Source organism: Sus scrofa, chromosome 8 (assembly GCF_000003025.6).
Source record: "Sus scrofa isolate TJ Tabasco breed Duroc chromosome 8, Sscrofa11.1, whole genome shotgun sequence".
Classification (NCBI taxonomy): Eukaryota; Metazoa; Chordata; class Mammalia; order Artiodactyla; family Suidae; genus Sus; species Sus scrofa.
The window spans coordinates 54,928,760-54,950,105 of NC_010450.4; the positions used below are offsets into that span (position 1 = coordinate 54,928,760).

Genomic DNA, 21,346 nt, shown 5'->3' on the forward strand with positions numbered 1-21,346 from the left:
TGAGCCACCTCTGCACCCTACACCACAGCTCACGGCAACATCGGATCCTTAACCCACTGAGCAAGGCCAGGGATCGAACCCGCATGCTCACGGATGCTAGTCGGGTTCATTAACCACTGGGCCATGATGGGAAGTCCAATTTTCTTAATATTATATCAACACAATGCATTGTCTTAATGTCAAGAAAGCTAATATTTTATGTAACAGATTTCCCTCAAAAATGTTCTGAGATCATAAATCCTTAAAATATTATAAAGACAGATTCGAAGCATAACAGTTTGAAATAGCCAGAGGAGACTAAAACATATTCAACCCTTTCTATGAATTTTTGAAAATTATTTGTCAAAACTAATTATTTATCTAGAAATAACCATTAAACTAAATTTTACAGCATGGTATGGGCATTCAGAACCGACATCTATCTATTCTGCTAATAATAATGGGTCTCAGAAAAGATATTCAGTGAATCCCTTCAGTATATAACATATATCACACACAGATACCATTATTATAAATGTCGGTGTTTCTCATACCTATTTGTGAAGAACTAAAATCAGCAGCATTTACGCATTGGTTTTACCATATAAGTGATACAGGTAAAAGGGAAAAGATTCTTCTTACAGATTCAAACTACTCAAAAAATGAATTACCAATCTTTTTAGTTACAATAAAAGTAATGTCTTCTATTATGGGGCATGGTATCCTACTAAAATCTGTGTGAGGAACTGGTGAACTGGTAAACAGCAGGGTTCTAATTTGCATAAGTTGTTCTGTTCAGAATTTCTCTGAGGATCTGAAGGGAGAAGAAACTTTTTATACAGAGAATAAAGACTTTAGGGCTACTGTCATGGCCTCTGTTCCTGTATGGGGCTGAAGCCAGGCAGAGGGCTGGGACCAGAAGCTGGAGGGGCTGTTCCATGAGACATGTGAGACTGTGGGAGCTGGCAGCTCCTTTGACAGGGGGTCAGGGAACGTCCACTCCCCTGGTTACTGTGACACCAGGCTGGGGGAGCCTGGGGACATGTGGGCCATACTCAGTACAAGCAGGCACTCTAAAATGGTCTGTCTTGGGGCAAGAGGGGAGGGCAAAAGAATTGCTCTGTTATGAGACTCAACAGAATTGATAGGTCCAAATGCAGTGCCTGATCAAAAATATATGAATTTATGAGAGATTTTGAAGTCAGTTGGAGAAATGTGAATAAAGACTGGCTGGGTATTAGATGTTATTAAGAATTCTTATCAATTTTGTTTGCTGAAAAAATAGTATTGTGGTTCTATAGAAAAGGGTCCTTATGTTTTGAAGAAGCATTCTAAGTACTTGGGAGTAAAGCATTGTATAATTTACTTTGAAATGGTTTTACAAACACACACACATACACAAACACTGATACAAACACGGCAAAATGGTCATCATTGAATCTACCTGGCCAGTATTTAGGGCGCTCATTTTCTCATTCTTATTGCTTTTCTGTATGTTTGAAATTTTCTGTAAGTTTTTTTTTTTTTTTTTCCTGTCTTTTTGTCTTTTTAGGGCTGCACCTGTGGCATATTGAGGTTCCCAGGCTAGGGGTCAAATCGGTGCTGTAGCCACCGGCCTACACCACAGCCACAGCAACACCAGATCCAAGCTGCATCTGCGACCTACACCACAGCTCACAACAACGCTGGATCCTCAACCCGCTGAACAAGGCCAGGGATCGAACCCGCAACCTCGTTCCTAGTCAGATTTGTTTTCGCTGCACCACAACAGGAACTCCGAAATTTTCTATACGTTTTTAAAATTAACTGCCAAAGAGTACTTATTTTTACAAGAAGTATAACAAGTTCTTTAAATCAGACATGAAAATATATTAAAATACCTAATTTAATCTCTGAAGCCAATGACTATATATATGTTTTTCTAATTGACATACAGTTGACTTACTGTATTTCTTTTATTTGATTGGTCTTTGTTATAAGCTTTATAAAACATTAAAACCAAAAATATGTATCCAAAAGCATTACTATATTAGCCTTTTGCAAAAAGCTATGATAATTACCTTGACCTGTACAGATGGATTATAACCCACACATCTTTTTCTGCATTTGTGACTTCATCCACATACTGAGTTCCAGAAATTTCTCTTAATTCCCCAAATTTTTGTTTTTTCTTAAGAGCTTTCCATTCCTGTAATCGCTTCTCTCTAATTACAACAATGAAATTAAATTACAAAGAATATTATTGTATTCTTTAGTCCATTCTATGTACATTAATAATTTAGAGCAATGAATGTAATGCTAGTACATATCAAAAGGTTTAAAGAATAATAGAATACTGATTAATGGCTTGTTATTAATTGGCTTATCATGCCAATTTGCCAATTTCTCTTTTTATATGGGGATTTGCTTTATCATGGTTATTACAAAGTATAAGTTAGCTATTGATTTAAATTTATTTTTATTTAAGACTAAATCATAGCTATAGAGAGTTTAGGCTTTGAGCCAACAAATTCTCATATACAGCTTAAATACTTATGAAGGGAGAGTATACATAATAATAATAATAGTAATAATAATGAGTGCTTATTATGTTGGTATGCACTATTTTAAGTGCATTAGCTAATTTAATCCTTGCAAAAACTTTATGAAGTTAGTACTATTATTATCCCAACTTACATGCTCTTAACTCTCAGGCTAAGCCGATTTTCAGTTCAAAGCCTTTGTGAATATGTGTAATTACCTGTTATAAATTTATTGTAGGTTGGGAGGTGGTAGAGAAGAGGGATTACGAGCACAGACTATAAGGTCAGGCTATACTGGGTTTAAATGCCAGCTCCCACTAACTAGTAGCATGCACTTGGGCAAGTTATTATTATTATTATTATTATTTTGCTTTTTCTTAGGGCCACTCATGTGGCACATGGAAGTTCCCAGGAGAGGGCTCAAATCAGAGCTACAGCAGCTAGCCTACACCACAGCCACAGCCACACTGGATTGGAGCCGCATCTGCGACCTACACCACAGCTCAGGGCAACACCAGATCCTTAACCCACTGAGCATGGCCAGGGATTGAGCCCACATCCTCATGGATACTAGTCGGTTCGTTACATCTGAGCCATGATGGCAACTCCCTTGGGCAATAAATTATTTAATCTCTTCAAGTTTCAGTTTCCTCCACATGAACAATACTAATACCTACTTGCAGGAGATTACTCAGGATTAAACGTAAACAGTGACTCTTTTAAGATGGTGCCTGGCAAAACATGCGCGTTCACTAAATGTTATCTAGTTATGCATCTATAAGGAACTTTAAAGCTTTGTTTAAAAAAACTCTCTCAAAATCTTCTTACTTTTAGTTGTTGAATTCTTGAATTCCTGAATTCCAGATGGTTTCTGATGCATTTACGAATATCTTAAAAGTTACTGAATCTAATATTACTCAGCCATAAAAAAGAACAAAATAATGCCATTTGCAGCAACATGGATGGAACTAGAGATTCTCATACGAAATGAAGTAAGTCAGAAAGAGAAAAACAAATACCATATAATATCGTTCATGTGTGGAATCTAAAATATGGCACAGATGAAGTTCCTGTACGGCGCAGTGGAAAAGAATCTGCCTAGTATCTGTGAGGACGCGGGTTCAGTCCCTGGCCTCACTCAGTAAGTTAAGGATCCAACATTGCATGAGCTGTGGTGTAGGTCAAAGATACAGCTCTGATCCTGCATTGCTGTGGCTGTGGTGTAGGCCAGTGGCTGTAGCGCTGATTCGACCCCTAGCCTGGGAACTTCCATATGCCATGGGTGCAGCCCTAAAAATCTAAATAAATAAATAAATAAATAAATAAATAAAATATGGCACAGATGAACCTATCTACAGAACAGAAACAGACTCACAGACAAAACCGAGTGCAAGGTATATATTTTTAATACACCTCCTCCATTATCAACTTTCCCCACCAGAGTGATGTATTTGTTATAACTGAGGAACCTACACTGATGATCAGACCATCTGAAGTCTGTGAGCTCATTCCTGGGTTTGGACAAATGTATGATGACATACATCCATCGTTATGGCACGATACAGAATATTTTTGCTGCAGTGAAAATCCTCTGTGGACTCCCTCTTCATACCCTCCCCTGCCCACCCTGGTCTTTTTACTGTCTCTGCAGTTTTGCCTTTTCATATGGTTGGGATCATACAGCATGTAGATCCTCAGACTGGCTTATTTCACTTAGTAATATGCATGTAAGTTTCTCCGTGTCTTTCCATGGCTTGATAGCTCATGTATTCTTGGCACTGAATAACATTGCATTATCTGGAGGTACCATAGTTTATCATTCACTTACTGGGGATATCTTGCTTGCTTCCAACTTTTGGCAGTTATGAGTGAAGCTGCTGTGAACATCTGTGTGCAGGTTTTTGTGTCGATGTGCTTTCAGCTCCTTTGTGTAAATATCAAGGAGCTTGAGAGTTGGATCCTGTGCTAAGAGTATGCTTAGTTTTATAAAGAAAAAACCTGGCAAACTGTCTTCCAAAGTGACCGCATCATTTTGCATTCCCTCCAGCAGTGAATGAGAGCTCCTGATAATCCAGGGCCCTCCAGCAGTTGTTATTATCAGTGTTCCAGATTTTGGTCATTCTTACTTTTTCATTTTTTATTTCATTTTTTAGGGTCACACCCACAGCATATGGAGGTTCCCAGGCTAAGGGTCAAATCAGAGCTGCAGCCGCTGGCCTACACCACAGCCACAGAAACACAGGATCCAAGCTGTGGCCACAGCTTACGACCACACCTGATCCTTAACCCATTGAGTGAGGCCAAGGATTGAACCTGCATCCTCATGGATACTAGTCAGGTTTGTTACCACTGAGCCACAGTGGGAACCTCCAAATTTTGGTCATTCTAACTGATGTGTAGTGACCTCTCACTGTTTTAATTTGTGGTTTCCTGATGACACAGATGCGGAGCATCCTTTCTTATGCTTATTTGTCATCTGTATGTCTTCTTTGGTGAGGTGTCTGTTAAGATCTTTAGCCCATTTTTAAAATCATGCTGTTTCTTTTCTTGTTGAATTTTTAGAATTTTGTGTATTTCAGATAACAGTCCAGCTCAGACATGTCTTTTGCAAATATTTCCTCCCCTGCTTTGCTAAGGAGATAGGTTCCTAGAGATAACAGCTGTTCCAGTGGTTTCCTGACCCCAGAGCAGTCTGATGCTAGGGCAAGACTGGAACACTACTTCCAGATTCCCCAGTGTCTGGATGGCAGCAGAGAAAGCTGTTCCCGGCACACCAGCTTTGCCATGTTCTGGGAGTCACTCCTGGTAGCACAGTCTGAAGCCTCTTCCTTCATCTTTCCACTGAGTTTGTAAAGCATTTAATTTCTCAGTTTAAGCTTTGATCAGTCCATTAATAGGATGAATGAATATAAGGTGAATGAATAAACAAATTGTATTCATGAAATGGATTACTACTCTGTAAGAAAGTAAGCAGACAACTGATACAATAACTTTGGTGAAATTAAAAATACATTATACTGAATTAAAGAAGCCAGACACATCATTTTTAAAATGATTTTTTAATAAAAATAATTTCTAAAATTGACTCATTAAGAGAGAGAAAGCATAAATGAGAAGACAGCCTGCTTCCTAAAATTTGTGTATGGCTGATTTTTTTCTGCTTTTCAAGGCACAGATAATTCCTATATTTTTATAAGGATGGAAAAGCATACTAATTTTCTACACATGACATTGTTATATTTATTGGTAATATAATCCAACTATCACAATCAGACAAGGCTAGTACAGGAAATAATAGACTCACAGTTCTTAAGCTGGTCAGTCAAAATAATTACCTAGCATTATTGCTAAAAATTTAGATTTCTTGTGTGAATTGATTTCATGATAATATACTAAGCTAAATTCAGGTGGTGGGAAGGTCTGGACAAGCAATCTAGTTTCCTCCCACAAGGAAATTTCTAGGGGAAAAAGAGATGGAAAAGAATGTGTGTATTAAATGAGATTTAAGAGGTATTAATGGATTTTTGGGTTGTTTCCAGTTTCTGGCTATTAGGAACATTTATTTATGTCCAGGTCTTTGTAGTGACATATACTTTCAGTTCTCTCAAATATCCAGGAATGTAATTAATGGGTTAATGTTAAATGCAAATGTAACTGTAGAAGAAATTGCTAAACTATTTCCCAGAGTGATCATATGAGAGTTTCACAATCTTTAGTTTTAAATTTTAATGTAATTCATGAACAATATGATTCAACTATTAAAGTATATAATTCAGTGATATTTAAAGTTGTCACCAAGTTGCACATCCATCACCACCCTCTACTTCCAGAATGTTTTACTGTCCCCAAAAACACCCCATATCCATCTGTAGTTAGTTACTGCCTAGTCCCCCATCCAAGGCCCTTTCCATCTCTTAAAAATTTTCTCTTCTGAACATTTCGTATAAAAGGAATTACACAAAAAGTGACTTTTGTCACTGGCTTCTTTTGATTAGCATAATATTTGCAAAGTTCAGTCCTGCCGCAGCACATGTTAGCTCATCATTCCTTTACAGGGCTAAATAATACTCCATTGGATGAATATGATACATTTGTTTATCTATACACCAGTTTCTTTGTACTCTTTGGCTGTTGTGGATGCTGCTGCTATGAACATTCATGTACATGTTCTGTGTTTTCAGTTGTCTAGGGTGTATACTTCTGGGAGTGGAATTGCTGGATCATGGTAATTCTGTGTTTATCATCTGAGTTAATTCCATCTTACATTTCTGCCAGCAATGTATACTGGTTCCAAATTTCCCACCTGCTTACAAACACTTTTGTTACTTTTATGGCTTCTTTTTTTTTTCTTGAATTTTAGCTTTCTTTTCCTTTTTTTTTTAATTAAAAAAATTTTTTTTCCACTGTATAGCATGGGGACCAAGTTACACATACATGTATACATACTTTTTCCTCCCACTGTTGTGTTGCAATGTAAGTATCTAGACATTGTTCTCAATGCTACACAGCAGGATCTCATTGTACATCCATTCCAAGAGCAATAGTTTGCATCCATTAACCCCAAGCTCCTGATCCCTCCCACTCCCTCTCTCTCCCCCTGGGCAGCCACAAGTCTATTCTCCAAGTCTATGATTTTCTTTTCTGTGGAAACGTTCATTTGTGTTTTATATTAGATTCCAGTTATGTGATATCATACGGTATTCGTCTTTCTCTTTCTGACTCATTTCACTCAGTATGAGAGTCTCTAGTTCCATCCATGTTGCTGCAAATGGCATCATGTCATTCTTTTTATGGCTGAGTAGTATTCCATTGCGTATATATACCACATCTTCTGAATCCAATCATCTGTCGATGGACATGTGGGTTGTTTCCATGTCTTGGCTATTGTGAATAGTGCTGCAATGAACATCCGGGTGCATGTGTCTTTTTTAAGAAAAGTTTTGTCTGGATATATGCTCAAGAGTAGGACTGCTGGGTCATATGGTAGTTCTATGTATAGATTTCTAAGGTACCTCCATACTGTTCTCCATAGTGGCTATACCAACTTACATTCCCACCTTTTCTCCACATCCCCTCCAGCACTTGTTATTTGTGGACTTGTTAATGATGGCCATTCTGACTGGTGTGAGGTGGTATCTCATGGTAGTTTTGACTTGCATTTCTCTAATAATCAGCGATGTAGAGCATTTTTTCAAGTACTTGTTGGCCATCTGTACATCTTCCTTGGAGAACAGTCTGTTAGGTCTTTTGCCCATTTTTCCATTGGGTGGTTGGCTTTTTTGCTGTTGAGTTGTATAAGTTGCTTCTATATTCTAGAGATTAAGCCCTTGTCGGTTGCATCATTTGAAACTATTTCCTCCCATTCTGTAAGTTGTCTTTTTGTTTTCTTTTTGGTTTCCTTTGCTGTGCAAAAGCTTGTCAGTTTGATTAGGTCCCATTGGTTTATTTTTGCTCTTACTTCTGTAGCCTTGGGAGAATGACCTGAGAAAATATTCATGAGGTTGATGTCAGAGAATGTTTTGCCTAGGTTCTCTTCTAGGAGTTTGATGGGGTCTTGTCTTATATTTAAGTCTCTCAGTCATTTTTTTTTTTTTTTGTCTTTTCTAGGCCACACCTGCGGCACATGGAGGTTCCCAGGCTAGGGGTCTAATCGGAACTGTAACCACCGGCCTATGCCAGAGCCACAGCAACGTGGGATCCGAGCCACGTCTGCGACCTACACCATAGCTCATAGCACTGAGCAAGGCCAGGGATCAAACCTGCAACGTCATAGTTCCTAGTCGGATTCATTAACCACTGAGCCATGATGGGAACTCCCTTTCAGCCATTTTGAGTTTATTTTTGTGCATAGTGTGAGGATGTGTTCTAGTTTCACTGATTTGCATGTGTCCAATTTTCCCAGCAATTCTTGCTGAATAGACTTTCTTTTTCCCATTTTATGTTCTTTCCTCCTTTGTCAAAGATTAATTGACCATAGGTGTCAGGGTTTATTTCTGGGTTCTCTATTCTATTCCATTGGTCTGTATGTCTGTTTCGGTACCAGTACCACACTGTCTTGATGACTGTGGCTTTGTAATATTGCTTGAAGTCTGGAAGAGTTATGCCTCCTGCTTGGTTTTTGTTTCTCAGGACTTTTCTGGCTTCTTTATTATAGCCACCTTAGTGGGAGTGAGGTGGAATTTCACTCTGGCTTTTATTTGCATTTCCCTAATGACTCATGATATTAAGTTTTTTTTGTTTGTTTGTTTGTTTGTTTTTTGCTTTTTAGTGCCAAACCCACGGCATATGGAGGTATGGAGGTTCCCAGGCTAGGGGTCCAATTGGAGCTGCCAGCCTATGCCACAGCCATAGCAACACAGGATTCGAGCCACATCTGTGACCTACACCACAGCTCATGGCAACACAGGATCCTTAACCTACTGAGAGAGGCCAGGGATCAAACCTGCAACGTTGTGGTTCCTAGTCAGATTCGTTTCCACTGCATCATGATGGGAACTCCTCCATATTAAGCATTTTTTCATGTGCTTATTTTCCATTTGTATACCTCCTTTGGGAAATGTCTGTTCAAGTCCTTTGCATGTTTTTTAATTTGGTTATTTGATTTTCTGGTGTTGAATTTTGAGTTCTTTTATATTTTGGTTAGTAATACCTTATCATGTATATAATTTGCAAGTATTTTCTCCCATTCTGCGGATGGTCTTTTCATTTTCTTTATAGTGTCCTTTGATGCACAAATGTTTTAAATTTCGATGAAGTTCAATTTATCTATTTTTTCCTCTTGTTACCTGTGTTGTTGGTGTCACATCCAAGAAATCACTCCCAAATCCAATGTCATAGACATTTCCCCCATGTTTTGTTTGAAGAGTTTTATAGTTTTAGTTCTTACATTTGGGTCTTTGATCAATTTTGAGTTAACCTTGGTATATGATGTGAGGTGGGAGTCCCAATTTATTCTTCTGCACGTGGATATCCAGTTTTTCTAGCACCACTGGTTGAAAAGATTGTCCTTTTCCCCATGGAAAGTTTTTGTCACCCTTGTTGAAAGTCATGTTCTTACTTATGAGAGGGTTTCTTTCTGGTCTCTCTAGTCTATCCCTCTGGTCTGTATGTCTATCCTTATTCCACTACAGCATTGTTTTGATCACTGTTGCTTTATAATAAGTTTGAAATCAGGAAAAATTGGTCTTACAATTTTGTTCTTTCTCAAGATGGCTTGGTTCCCAGGATCTGGATGTGTTTCTTTTTATTCATTCTGCTGATTTCTGCCTTTAATTGGAGATTAATTGGATTAAGTTAAAATCCATTTGCATGTGCTTGACATTAAGCTTCTGATTACCAAGGCATCCATTTCAAAAGGCATCCATCTTGAAAACCATATTGCCAGCTGATGACACAGCTACCAGCAAAACAGCCAGATAAGGAATTAGGCTGCCTCTACCCATGCAGGCTGTTCTTTCAGAAAGCCCTGGGTAACCTACATATCTGACCACTTCAACGACCCCTGTGCCCTAATTCCAGATCCCATGCTCTAAATAAGCCAATTAAGAGTGAACCTGTGAAACCTAGATACCCCATCAAAGGACTCTAGTAAAGGCACAGACCCAGGTCCCCCAAACCCTTACTCTGAGACCTGGCTGAGTGGTCCTCAGGCTTGCCATGTTTTCTTCAGGATTTGTGAGGAATAAATCTTGTTCCTCAAAGTATCCTGATGGTTTCTTGTTGAAGTTCATCCTATAATCACAGGAAGAACCACAAGAACCGGAGTTCCCGTCATGGCTCAGTGGTTAACGAATCCGACTGGGAACCATGAGGTTGTGGGTTCAATCCCTGGCCTTGCTCAGTGGATTAAGGATCTGGCGTTGCCGTGAGCTGTTGTGTAGGTCACAGATGTGGCTTGGATCTGGCATTGCTGTGGCTGTGGCATAGGCCAGTGGCTATAACTCTCATTAGACCCCTAGCCTGGGAACCTCCATATGCCACAGGAGTGGCCCTAAAAAGACAAAAAGATGAACAGACAAACAAAAAAACCCACAAGAACCAGTCCAGCCACAAAGATGAGTAATTCAGGCCCAGGTGAGCACCTCAGGTATTGCTAGCCAATAGCATCATTATCAACAGGCTGGGATTGACATAACAAAGTAATTACTGAAAAGGAAGAACTTCTGCCATTTATCCATTTTCTTTTTTTCTATTTCTTATATGTTTTTTGTTCCTCAATTCTCACATCATTGTTTCTTTTTATATTTTTGTCCTCTGGTTGATTTTTGTGATATACCGTTTTGATTTCCTTTTTCTTCCCTTTTCTGTATTCTTTTACTTTTCTCTTAGTGATTACCTTAAGGATTAAAATTACTGCCTCATAATAACCTACTGTGAATAATACCAATTTAGCTTCAACAGCACACAAACCCTCTGCTCCTAGAGATTTCCACCCATCGCTTTTTATATTGTTATTGTTACAGACGACATTGTTACAGACTGAGTAACATTGATTTATCATTGTTTTATGAATTTGCCTTTTAAATCATATAGAAAAAAGGAGTTAATAACCAAGAGTAGAGTAATATTGGCTTTTATATTTACCTATATAGTTACTTTAACCAATGTTATTTATTCTTCATATGGTTTTGAATTATTGCCTATTGCCCTTTAATTTCAGCCTGAAGGACTCCTTTAGTTAATTTTTAGGGCAATTCTAGTAACAAACTAATATTTTTTTTCTTTTTAGGGCCACACCCACGGCATATGTAAGTTCCCAGGCTAGGTGTAGAATCAGTGCTGTGGCTGCCAGCCTACACCACAGTCATGGCAACAATGGATCCAAGTCACATCTGCAACTACACCTCAGCTTGTGACAATGCTGGCTCCTTAACCCACTGAGTGAGACCAGGGATTAAACCCTCAACCTCATGGTCACTAGTCGGGTTCCTAACCCACTGAGACCAATGGGAACTCCCAACAAACTCAGATTTTATCTAGGAATGTCTTAATTTCTCCTCCATCCTTGTAGTATAGGTTTGCCAAATGTTATTCTTGGTTGATAACTTGGTTTTTGTTTATTTGTTTTCATTTTTGGCTACCTGCAGCATATGGAGTTCCATGCCAGGGATCATATCTGAGCTTCAGTTGTGACCCTAGCTATAGCTATAACAACTTGGATCCTTAACTCACTGTGCTGGGCCAGGGATTGAACCTGCATCCAGGGCTCTCAAGACATCACCAATCTCATTTCACCACAGCAGGAACTCCTTGGTTAATAGTCTTTTCTTTTGGTCCCCAAGATTTATGATGAGAAATTGCTGATAATCTTCTAAGGGATGTGTCTTTGTGTGAGTTTCTGAGTTTATTCTACTTGAAGTCTATTGAGCACCTTGGATTTATAGATTTATGACTTTCAAATTTGGGAAGTTTTCAGCCATTATTTCTACAAACATTCCTTCTGCCCCTTTCTCTTTTCTTCTCCTGGGATTCCCATACTATACATGCTACTGCACCTAACAGTGTACCACAAAGGCCAATTGGGCTCCATTCACTTTTCCTCATTCTTTTTTCTTTCTGTTACTCAGACTCAATGCCTTCAATTGTTCTATCTTCAAGTTTTCTCTTTCTTCTGCTGGTTCAAATCTGCTTTTGAAACCCTGTAGTGTATGTTTCAATTCAACTATTGTACTTTTTAGTTTCAGAATACCATTTTAGTTCCTTTTCTATAATTACTATCTCATCACTGCCATTCTTATTTTGTTCATATGATGTCATCCTGTCTTCATCCATGTCTTCCTTTAGCTTTCTGAGTAACTTTGTCTTAAAATCTTTGTCTAGTAAGTCTGACACTTTGGCTTCCTCACAAATATTTTGTATCGATTATTTTGTTCTTTTGAAAGGGGCATACTATACTGTTTCTTTTATTCTTTGTGATTTTTGTTGTTGATGAAAACTGAATATTCAATTCAATTGTTAACTCTAGAAATCTGATTCTTCTTATTCCCTATTTTTGTTTTAATTGGATGTGTCTATGCCAGGAATCAGCTTGAGGTGAAAATATATGGTCTTTTCAGCTCGTTTCTGAGCCTTCGTCCTGCCCACAAATTTCTAAATTCCCCCATATATATATGGTTGTTTTTGAACGTCGAAAAAAAAAAAAAAAAAAGCTCCCAAACCAAAAAAAAGTTGTGGCTCCTTAAAATCCTCTGGAAGCCACCTGAACCAGTGAAGGTTGACACAATGGCTGCCAGTCTCTGTGCCTGTACCTCTGCATTCAGAAGCAGCAATCTGCAATCAGAACACAGAGCCTTGATGTTTGAGGACAAAATCCTTATTGCCTACCCTGACTCCAGCAAACTGTGCCAGAAACATGTTGCTGTTAAAACAGCTGCCTGCCATGGGGCTGACAATGAGGGATGGATAGCTATTACTACAATGAGAACTGAAATCAACCAATACTAACTGAATTTTCCAGCCAAGCTTTATCCTGGAAGCTACAAGGGTTCAAACAGACTCCAGAGTTCCAATGCTATTACTTCAGACAGTTTCTGCCAGTGCAATTGTTACCTTTGTGGAGAGATGAGTTCCTGGAGTTTCGTTTTTTTTTTTTTTTTTTTTTTTCCCCACACTCATGTTATGTGGAAGTTCCTGCGTCAAGGATCAAACCTGTGCCACATCAATGACCTGAACTGCTGCAATGACAATGTTGGATCCTTAACCTGAAGTGCCATAAGGAACTCCTTCCTGGAGCTTTCTAGCATGCCATTTTTCCTGGTGTCAACTTGGATAGTTGATTTGGGAAAAATCCTTCAAATTTGGGTTTCTCTGATGTATTCTTATGATTAGATTGATGCAATGCATTATTGAGAAGGATACCACAGAGCTGATGTGTCCTCCTCAGCACATTCCATCAGGAGTGACTTGATGTCAACATGTATTACTGATGATGTTAATCTTGGTCATGTCCCCAAGATGGGATCTTCCAAAAGTTTACACTGTAAACCTATTTCCTCTTTTACAATTAGATATTTGGGGGAGATACTTTGAGATTACACAAACATTCTGTTTCTATTTAAACTTTAACCCATTCATTTTAGAATCTATCAGCAGATCTTGCCCATGAGTGTGCAAGTGTTACTGCAGTGTTCTGATGGTGATTCTTTTATTTTCCTATTCCATTGACATGTATTAATTGGAATTTGTCAGTGAGGAAGAAGTATTACTTTCTCTGAATTTGTTCATGTATTCACTTACTTATCTATACCACTATGGACTCAAGAATAATCATTTTATTATTTATTTTGTAATAATTAATTTTGTTGTTCAATTTGTTCCAACTCTGGCCATTGTGAGATCTTTTTAGTTTGGATCTTATACCTTAAAAATTTTTTTTTAGCTTTCCTTAGCTTTCTGTTATCACAAAATATCCCAGACTCATACTGTTCTTTCTCAACTCACACTGTGGAATAAAGCAGTTCTCTAAGAAACACTGGTTCCTGTGATTGGAGAATGGTATTATGAAACGAGAGCTGAGTTTTAGATGTGTTCATTGCTAACAGAGTATTGTGGCTTCTAATCCAATTCGCTGATACTTTCCATGTTAAAACAACCATGGATTCCTGTTCAGAATGTATTATTATTATTTTTTAATTGCTGGTTAATTTGCTAAGATTTGGATAAAAATTTTTGTACCTACATTCATTAGAGATTTTTTCTGTAGCATTCTGTTTTTTTAATTTCTTTGGTTTTGGTATCAGATAAGCTGGGAAATCTATACACTTGTTCTAATTTCTGAAAAATTTATGACTGGTAATTAATTATTCATTAAATGACAGAAACCCTTGACAGACATCACACTAGAAGGAAAATCATGGCCCTTTTTTATTGGCCTTCTCTTGATATTTTCCATTTTACTCATATGTAACTTGACGAAGTTCTACTGTATATCATTGAATAGTTTTTTATTTAAGCAATGGCAAAAAAGATCAGAAAAAAATCCATCTTACCTAAAGAGGCTTTTAAAATGTTACTTTAAAATAGTTTTGGGTTTTTTTAAGGATGTACCCATAACATATGCAAATTCCTGGGCCAGGGACTGAATGTAAGCCACAGCTGTAACCTACACCACAGCTGTGACCTACACCACAGCTGTGGCATCACCGGATCCTTTAACCAACTGTGCTGGGTGGGGGATCAAGCTTGAACCTCTGCAGCAACCAGAGCCATGGCAGTCAGATCCTTATTACACTGTGCCGTGGAGGGAACTCCAGTTTCGTTCTTTTTAAAGTATAGACTATAGACAAAAATAGAGCTTTTTCTTAGTTTCATTCTTACAATAACTCATTCAAAAACTCATAAATTATCCAAATGAATCACAGTACCTATATATTTCAATAGCTCTCATATCTTCATCATCAAATTCATCTTCAACTTCCTTCAACTGTTCAAGAGTCATCTTTTCATATGGTTTAACTAACACAAAATAAATTATAGACAATTGAGTTATTGCAAAGCCAATTTTACTTTATAGTCACATGTCTAGAAAAAATAATATATTAGATAAATGGAGATCAAAAATATCTTTAGGTTGCAGTTTTTCCAACACGTAAAACTATATTGTGGCTGACTGCTTCATATTTGTTTCAAGTGTTATTCACAGAACTACCAGGCTACATTTAATAGCAGATGTGAAGGAGTTCCTGTTGTGGTGCAGTAGAAACGAATCTGACTAGTTTCCATGAGGATGTGGGTTTGATTCCTGTGCTCGCTCAGTGTGTTAAGGATCCTGTGTTGCCATGAGCTGTGGTGTAAGTTGAAGATGCAGCTCTGAGCTGTGGTGTAGGTCACAAATGCAGCTCGGATCCTGCGTTGTTGTGGTGTAGGCTAGCAGTTACAGCTCCGATTCGACCCCTAGCCTGGGAACCTCCATATGCAATAGGTGCAGCCCTAAAAAGCAAAATAAAATAAAATAAAATAAAATAGGAGTTCCTGTCATGGCACAGCAGAAACAAATCTGACTGGCATCCATTAGGACACAGGTTTGATCCCTGGCTTTGCTCAGTGGGGTTAAGGATCCAGCATTCCCGGGAGCTATGGTGTAGGTGACAGATGTTGCTTGGATCCTGCATTGCTGTTGCTATGGTCTAGGCCAGCCACTGTAGCTCCGATTTGACCCCTAGGCTGGGAACTTCCATATGCCATGGGTGCAGCCCTAAAAAGCAAAAAAAAAATAAATAAATAAAAAAAATAATAATAATAAAATAAAATAAAAGTAGATGTGAAAATCAATTAGGTTTCATAAATTCAGATTTCCCCAAGTCCCTGGAAATCTTGATAAATAATATATCCTATAGAATGATCAAAATAGAAGGGAATCACAAGGTAAAGAAATATAATAGAGAAAAAAAACTCACTAGGTTAGATACTAGGGCATTTCAGCTCTGATATTAACTAGCATGCAATTTTTATCACACGAATTAAGGAATTTTAGGTGTTGGCATCCTAATTTTAAAAGCATGGGTGAGATTTACACCAAATTATTTCTAATATTCTCTCTCCTTCTAAGGTTATGAAATACATGATCACTATCATAATTGTATTATTCCCTTCACCCAGCCCACCAAATGCACAACTATACCCATTGCTTCCTTCTGTAAATGTAAAACCATTTCTTCAACTTCATCTTTGGGCTCTTCTTTTGGAGGAAGAATGCCAAAATCTCTTAAAATTTCATTCCATTCTGTATCTTCATTTGGATCCTATATTAAAAAATAGAAAATCTATTAGCATGATGGTGCATTTTACTATGTATGTGTAAAAAATGATATATAGCATTTCCAGCCATGTAATTATTCATGAACTCTACAGATATACTAGATAATTAGTTTAATAGAACAAAGTGGCCAACTTTTTCCCTATTACCCAGTACTAATGCAACTACATAATTTGATAAGAGCAAAAACCCTTCACCCTCAAAGCTATACTGAGATATCCAATAAAAAACAAATTTAAAATACATACATCAAACATTAATGAAGAAAACTATAAATCACGGGAAATTTTCTCCGAAGACTATAATAGGCCAAACCAGTTCATGTCACCCAAAACACTGTTTTCTTTTTCTACATAGGCTCCAAGACCTCCAGGTAAACTTGCTTCTTTTCAGCTATATAATTTCATGGAACTCTTACTCACAAATTCAATCTTAGAAGACGTTAGGAGTCTTTTCATTGTTTAATTTCTTTCTGACTATAATTCTTTCTTTGAAATGTAACCATGTTTTCCTTGTTACTTAGGCTTTGATGTTTTATTTGCTACTCTTCCTCAAGTTGTCTGTCATATATTAACTGTTGACTTTCTATCCCACTGTCCATTTTCTCTGAGGTTTTTGGAGAAAGGAAGAACTTAAGTATATATACCTAAACGCTAGAGCAAACAAACCATAAGACAGGAGTTCCCGTTGTGGCTCAACAGGTTGCAAACCCAACTAGTATCCATGAGGATGCAGGTTCAATCCCTGGCCTCGCTCAGGGGGTTGGGGATCCCGTGTTGCCACGAGCTGGGTAAGGTCGAAGGTGCGGCTAGATCCCGTGTTGCTGTGGTGTAGGCCAGCAGCTGCAGCTCTGATTTGACCCATATGGAAGCCTGGGAACTTCCATATGCTGCAGGTGCGGCCCTAAAAAAACAAAAAAAACAAAAACAAAAAAAAGCCTAAGACAGCCTTGAATGACCTCCACCTCAGGATAGTCACATCCTGCATAATCCCCCCTCCTTAACTATGGATGGGAACCATAATGCTTCTAATCAAGAGAATATAGTTCTTACATTTATGTCTTTGATTCTTTTTCAGTAAATTTTTCTTTATAATAGGCGTTATGAGTTCAACTCCATTCTTTTTTTTTTTTTTTTCTGTCGTTTTTGCCATTTCTTGGGCTGCTCCCTCGGCATATGGAGGTTCCCAGGCTAGGGGTCTAATCGGCGCTGTAGTTGCCAGCCTAGGCCAGAGCACAGCAATGCAGGATCCGAGCCGAGTCTGCAACCTACACCACAGCTCACGGCAACGCCGGATCGTTAACCCACTGAGCAAGGGCAGGGATCGAACCTGCAACCTCATGGTTCCTAGTCAGATTCGTTAACCACTGCGTCACAACGGGAACTCCTCAACTCCATTCTTTTGCATGTGAATATCCAGTTATCCTAATGCCATATGTCAAAGAGACTATCCTTTCACTTGAATGGTCTTGGCACCCTTGTTGTAATCACTGGACCATAATGTGAGGGTTTCTTTGGGGGCTATTTTTTTTTTTAAATCATCAGTTTTGGCCGCCCCACAGCATATGGAGTTCCTTGGCCAGGAATAAGATCTGAGCCACAGTCAGGTCATAAGCTGCAGCTGCAGCAACACCCGATCCTTAATCACCATGCCAGGCTGGGGATCGAACCTGCGTCTCAGCACTCCCAAGATGTCACAAATCCTGTTGCACCAGAGCAAGAACTCCTGGGGCTCTATTCTAACCCGTTGGTTGCAGGTCTGTTTATCTGTTGGTACCACATTGTTTTGATTACAGCAGTTTTGTAATACTTTCTGAAATCAGAAAGTGTGGGTCCTTCAACCTTGTTCATCTTTCTCAAGACTGTTTTGACTACTTGGTCACAAGATTTCATATGAATTTTATAATGAGCTTTTCCATTTTTACAAGAAAATGTCATTGGGATTTTGATAGGGATTACACTGAGTATGTAAATTTGTTTAGGAAGGATTGATATTTTAACACTATTAAGTCTTCCAATCCATGAACAAGGGATATTTTTCTATTTATTTATGTCTTCTTTAATTTCCTTCAGCAATGTTTTATAGTTTTCAGTGTATAGGTCTTTTGTCTCCTGGATTACACTTATTCCTAAGTATTTTATTCTTTTTGATGCAATCATACATGAAATGGCTCAAAATTATTCACTGTATTATATAGTAATGTCTTCATCAAAATTTTGTTACTTTTTTATATTTTCCTACCGCCTGAAGATGATTTCAATTTGGTCTTTTGTTTTTTAAACATAATAAGCACAACTGTTTTATAACCTGCTCCTGATCATTCCAATAACTCAAGTCTCTGCAAGTCTGTTTTTGTTGGTTCATACTCACAGTGTCCCTGTTCCCTTGTGCGTTTGGTTACTTCTGACCGTTTTCTGTTGATGTCCTTGAGACCTTACCTGCAGGAATTCTTTAAGGCCTAAGAAAAAGATGTCTTCCTCAACAGAGGATGTGTTATTTTTTCCAGGCATTTACAAGCACTACAGTATATAACTAATTGATAACAACTTAACAGTTGGAAGTTTGCTGTATCACCCAGAAATATGTCTCAGGTTGTGAGAACTGTCTTGAGCCACAGCTTCTTGGTAATAGGTTTTACCATATCCTTCGGTTCCTCCTCACCCTGTGATTATACCCAGGACCAAAAAGCAGATTGATAAGACACCCTTGGGGTAAAAGTGACTTTACAGCTCTGGAAATGCATTCACCTGGTTTTCCACTTTCCCTTTGATTTTGGTCTCATAGTTTAATATCATGTTATCTGTGACACTTTCAAGGAGATATGTTTTACAGTCTAGCCAGCATTTTACTTGTGTTCAGCAGGAGAGTTGGTCCAAAAATCCTAATCCATTATTTTCAGAAAACACAACAGTCACTTTTTAAAAAACCCTCCCTGCATTTCACATCCCCTACCACTCTCTCTCTCTTCTTTCTAGTCAAGCTTTTAGTAATTGCTTATATTGTCTAATTGTCTATATATGCTATAATCACATTTACCAACCATTCACTCTTCAACCTACTCCAGAGTTGGCTTCTACCACCAATACTTCTTTCAAAACTTCTCTAAGTCACCTATGAGCTCCACATTATTTTCAATGGATAAATACATTTGTATTTGAGCTCGTAAGCAGAATCTGGAGAGAGCTTGTCATTATTTTCTTGTTAGAAAAACTTTCTTCATATTCATGACGTCAGGTACTTAGGGTTTTATTCATACCTCTCTGGCTGCTCTCCTTAACTGATCTAGGAGTTAGCTGCAGTGGGATTTAACAGTAAATGCTCTATATTCTCATTTTCCCTTCACTTTTAGAAATTATCTATGAAACTGTAATAGAAATAGAAACCACAATCTATTTGATAAAAGTATTATGCATTTATCATACATAAATAGTTACATCTGACTCCCTCTTATTCTCCAAAGAACTCCCTCTTTTAGAACAAGTCCATATCTACACATAAGCACCGCATAACTGGCTGTTGAATAAATCAACGAATAAATAAATGAACAAAGATGAATGTGATGTTGCCTTCACTCTCAATTACATTTCAGCCTATTTCTTGAAGAGCAGATGCAAATCAAGACAAATTTGCAATGTTTTAACATAGTGAACAAAATGTACTTGCTAGGAATCTATTATTAAGACAAAAGAAATACCCCTTAAAAATTACACGTAATTTATGTTCAAACTAGTCTAGCAAATTATACACCACACATGATTACCAAAATTAAATATGTAAAACAAGAAAAATCACAGTGGTTTTGATTTTGGGGAGCCAGTGGGAAGAAGCTGTTTCTGAAGTTGGAAAGTGAGAATTTTACTCTGATAAAAAAAGAAAAGCACAGGCTTTTTTTTTTTTTTTTTTTTGCTTTGTAGGGCCACACCCTCGGTATACAGAAGATCGCAGCCTAGGAGTCGAATCAGAGGTACAGCTGCTGGCCTACACCACAGCCATTGGGATCAGAGCCTCGTCTGCAGTCTACACCACAGCTCAAGGCAATGGAACCTGCAACCTTGTGGATCCTAGTCGGGTTTGTAAACCACCGAGCTGTCAAGGGAACTCCCAAAACACAGGTTTCTGATTAATAAGGCACCTTGTAACATAGGAGCAGCTTTCTTAGGAATTAATAGAAATCTAACAGGTTTTGTGATCAAGTGAGAGAAACGCCTTGAAAGCGCCTGTTGTGGTTCAGCAGTAGTACTTTGGTTCAGAGCCCAAGTAGTATCCATGAGGATGCTGGTTCAATCCCTGGCCTTGCTCAGTGGGTTAAGGATCCTGTGTTGCCTGAGCTGTGGTGTAGGTCGCAGATGTGGCTCAGATCCCCCATTGCTGTGGCTATGGTTTAGGCTGCCAGCTGCAGCTCTGACTCAACCCCTAGCCTGGGAACTTTCCTATGCTCTGGGTGTGGCCCTGAGAAGGCAGGAAGGAAGGAGGGAGAAGAAAAGGAAATAGAAAAGAAAAGAAAAACCCCAGGGACAGTTGGTCTTTCTCAAAACAAGTGCAACTATTAGGGTTTCCTCTCTGATCTTTCTTAAAATGTGGTGGGGCAGGATACTTAAAGTGGATTACACTTGGGCTAATGTTGACAGTCTATTTCTTAAGTCAGAATCAGAGCGGCAGTAAAAATTTCAGGTGAGAAATGCAACCCCAAAATTCCTCCAGCGACAAACCGAAATCTCGAGTGTTGAAAAACAGGTGTTGTCCTAGAGTTGATCTGAATTTCTCTTCAATCCTGACAGGGACGCACAAAAATTAGCTCTTATCCAAAACAAATGTGAGAACCGAACCTCTAAAGGCCACCCCCTCCACCTTGCTCAGCCTCGGGCCCAGCCGGCACCTCTTTAGGGTGCCCCAGGGTCGCTGAAGGCCGCGACCCCACCTGCATGGCGTTGCTCCTCGCCCCGCAACCGCCGCCGTTGTGCAGCCCCTGGCGGGGACTCCTGGCTCCAAGGTCCTCAGAAGCAGCAGGAAGACCGCCGCGCCCCTGCGTCTCCCACCGCCCGCGGAGAGGAAGAGCGGAGAACAAGAGACTGGACTCCCTGCTCAGGCGTAG

The 21,346-nt window shown here is 38.7% G+C and overlaps 1 protein-coding gene across 3 annotated transcripts in view; it reads right to left on the reverse strand.

Annotated features, from left to right (window-relative positions):
- PDCL2 (phosducin like 2) overlaps positions 1-21,289 on the reverse strand; it is a 33,904-nt gene extending 12,615 nt beyond the window's left edge. The window contains exons 1-4 of one of the 3 annotated variants that reach the window (XM_005666708.3): positions 21,131-21,202; positions 16,120-16,240; positions 14,864-14,954; positions 2,040-2,183 (exon numbers count right to left, since the gene is read on the reverse strand). In XM_005666708.3, the coding sequence (XP_005666765.1) occupies positions 2,040-2,183; positions 14,864-14,954; positions 16,120-16,240; positions 21,131-21,178 (404 nt within the window). In that variant the 5' untranslated portion in view covers positions 21,179-21,202. Of the gene's footprint in view, positions 1-2,039; positions 2,184-14,863; positions 14,955-16,119; positions 17,409-21,130 lie in introns of those variants that run through there. The other 2 variants (XR_002346667.1, XR_002346668.1) reach the window with 2 other exon arrangements.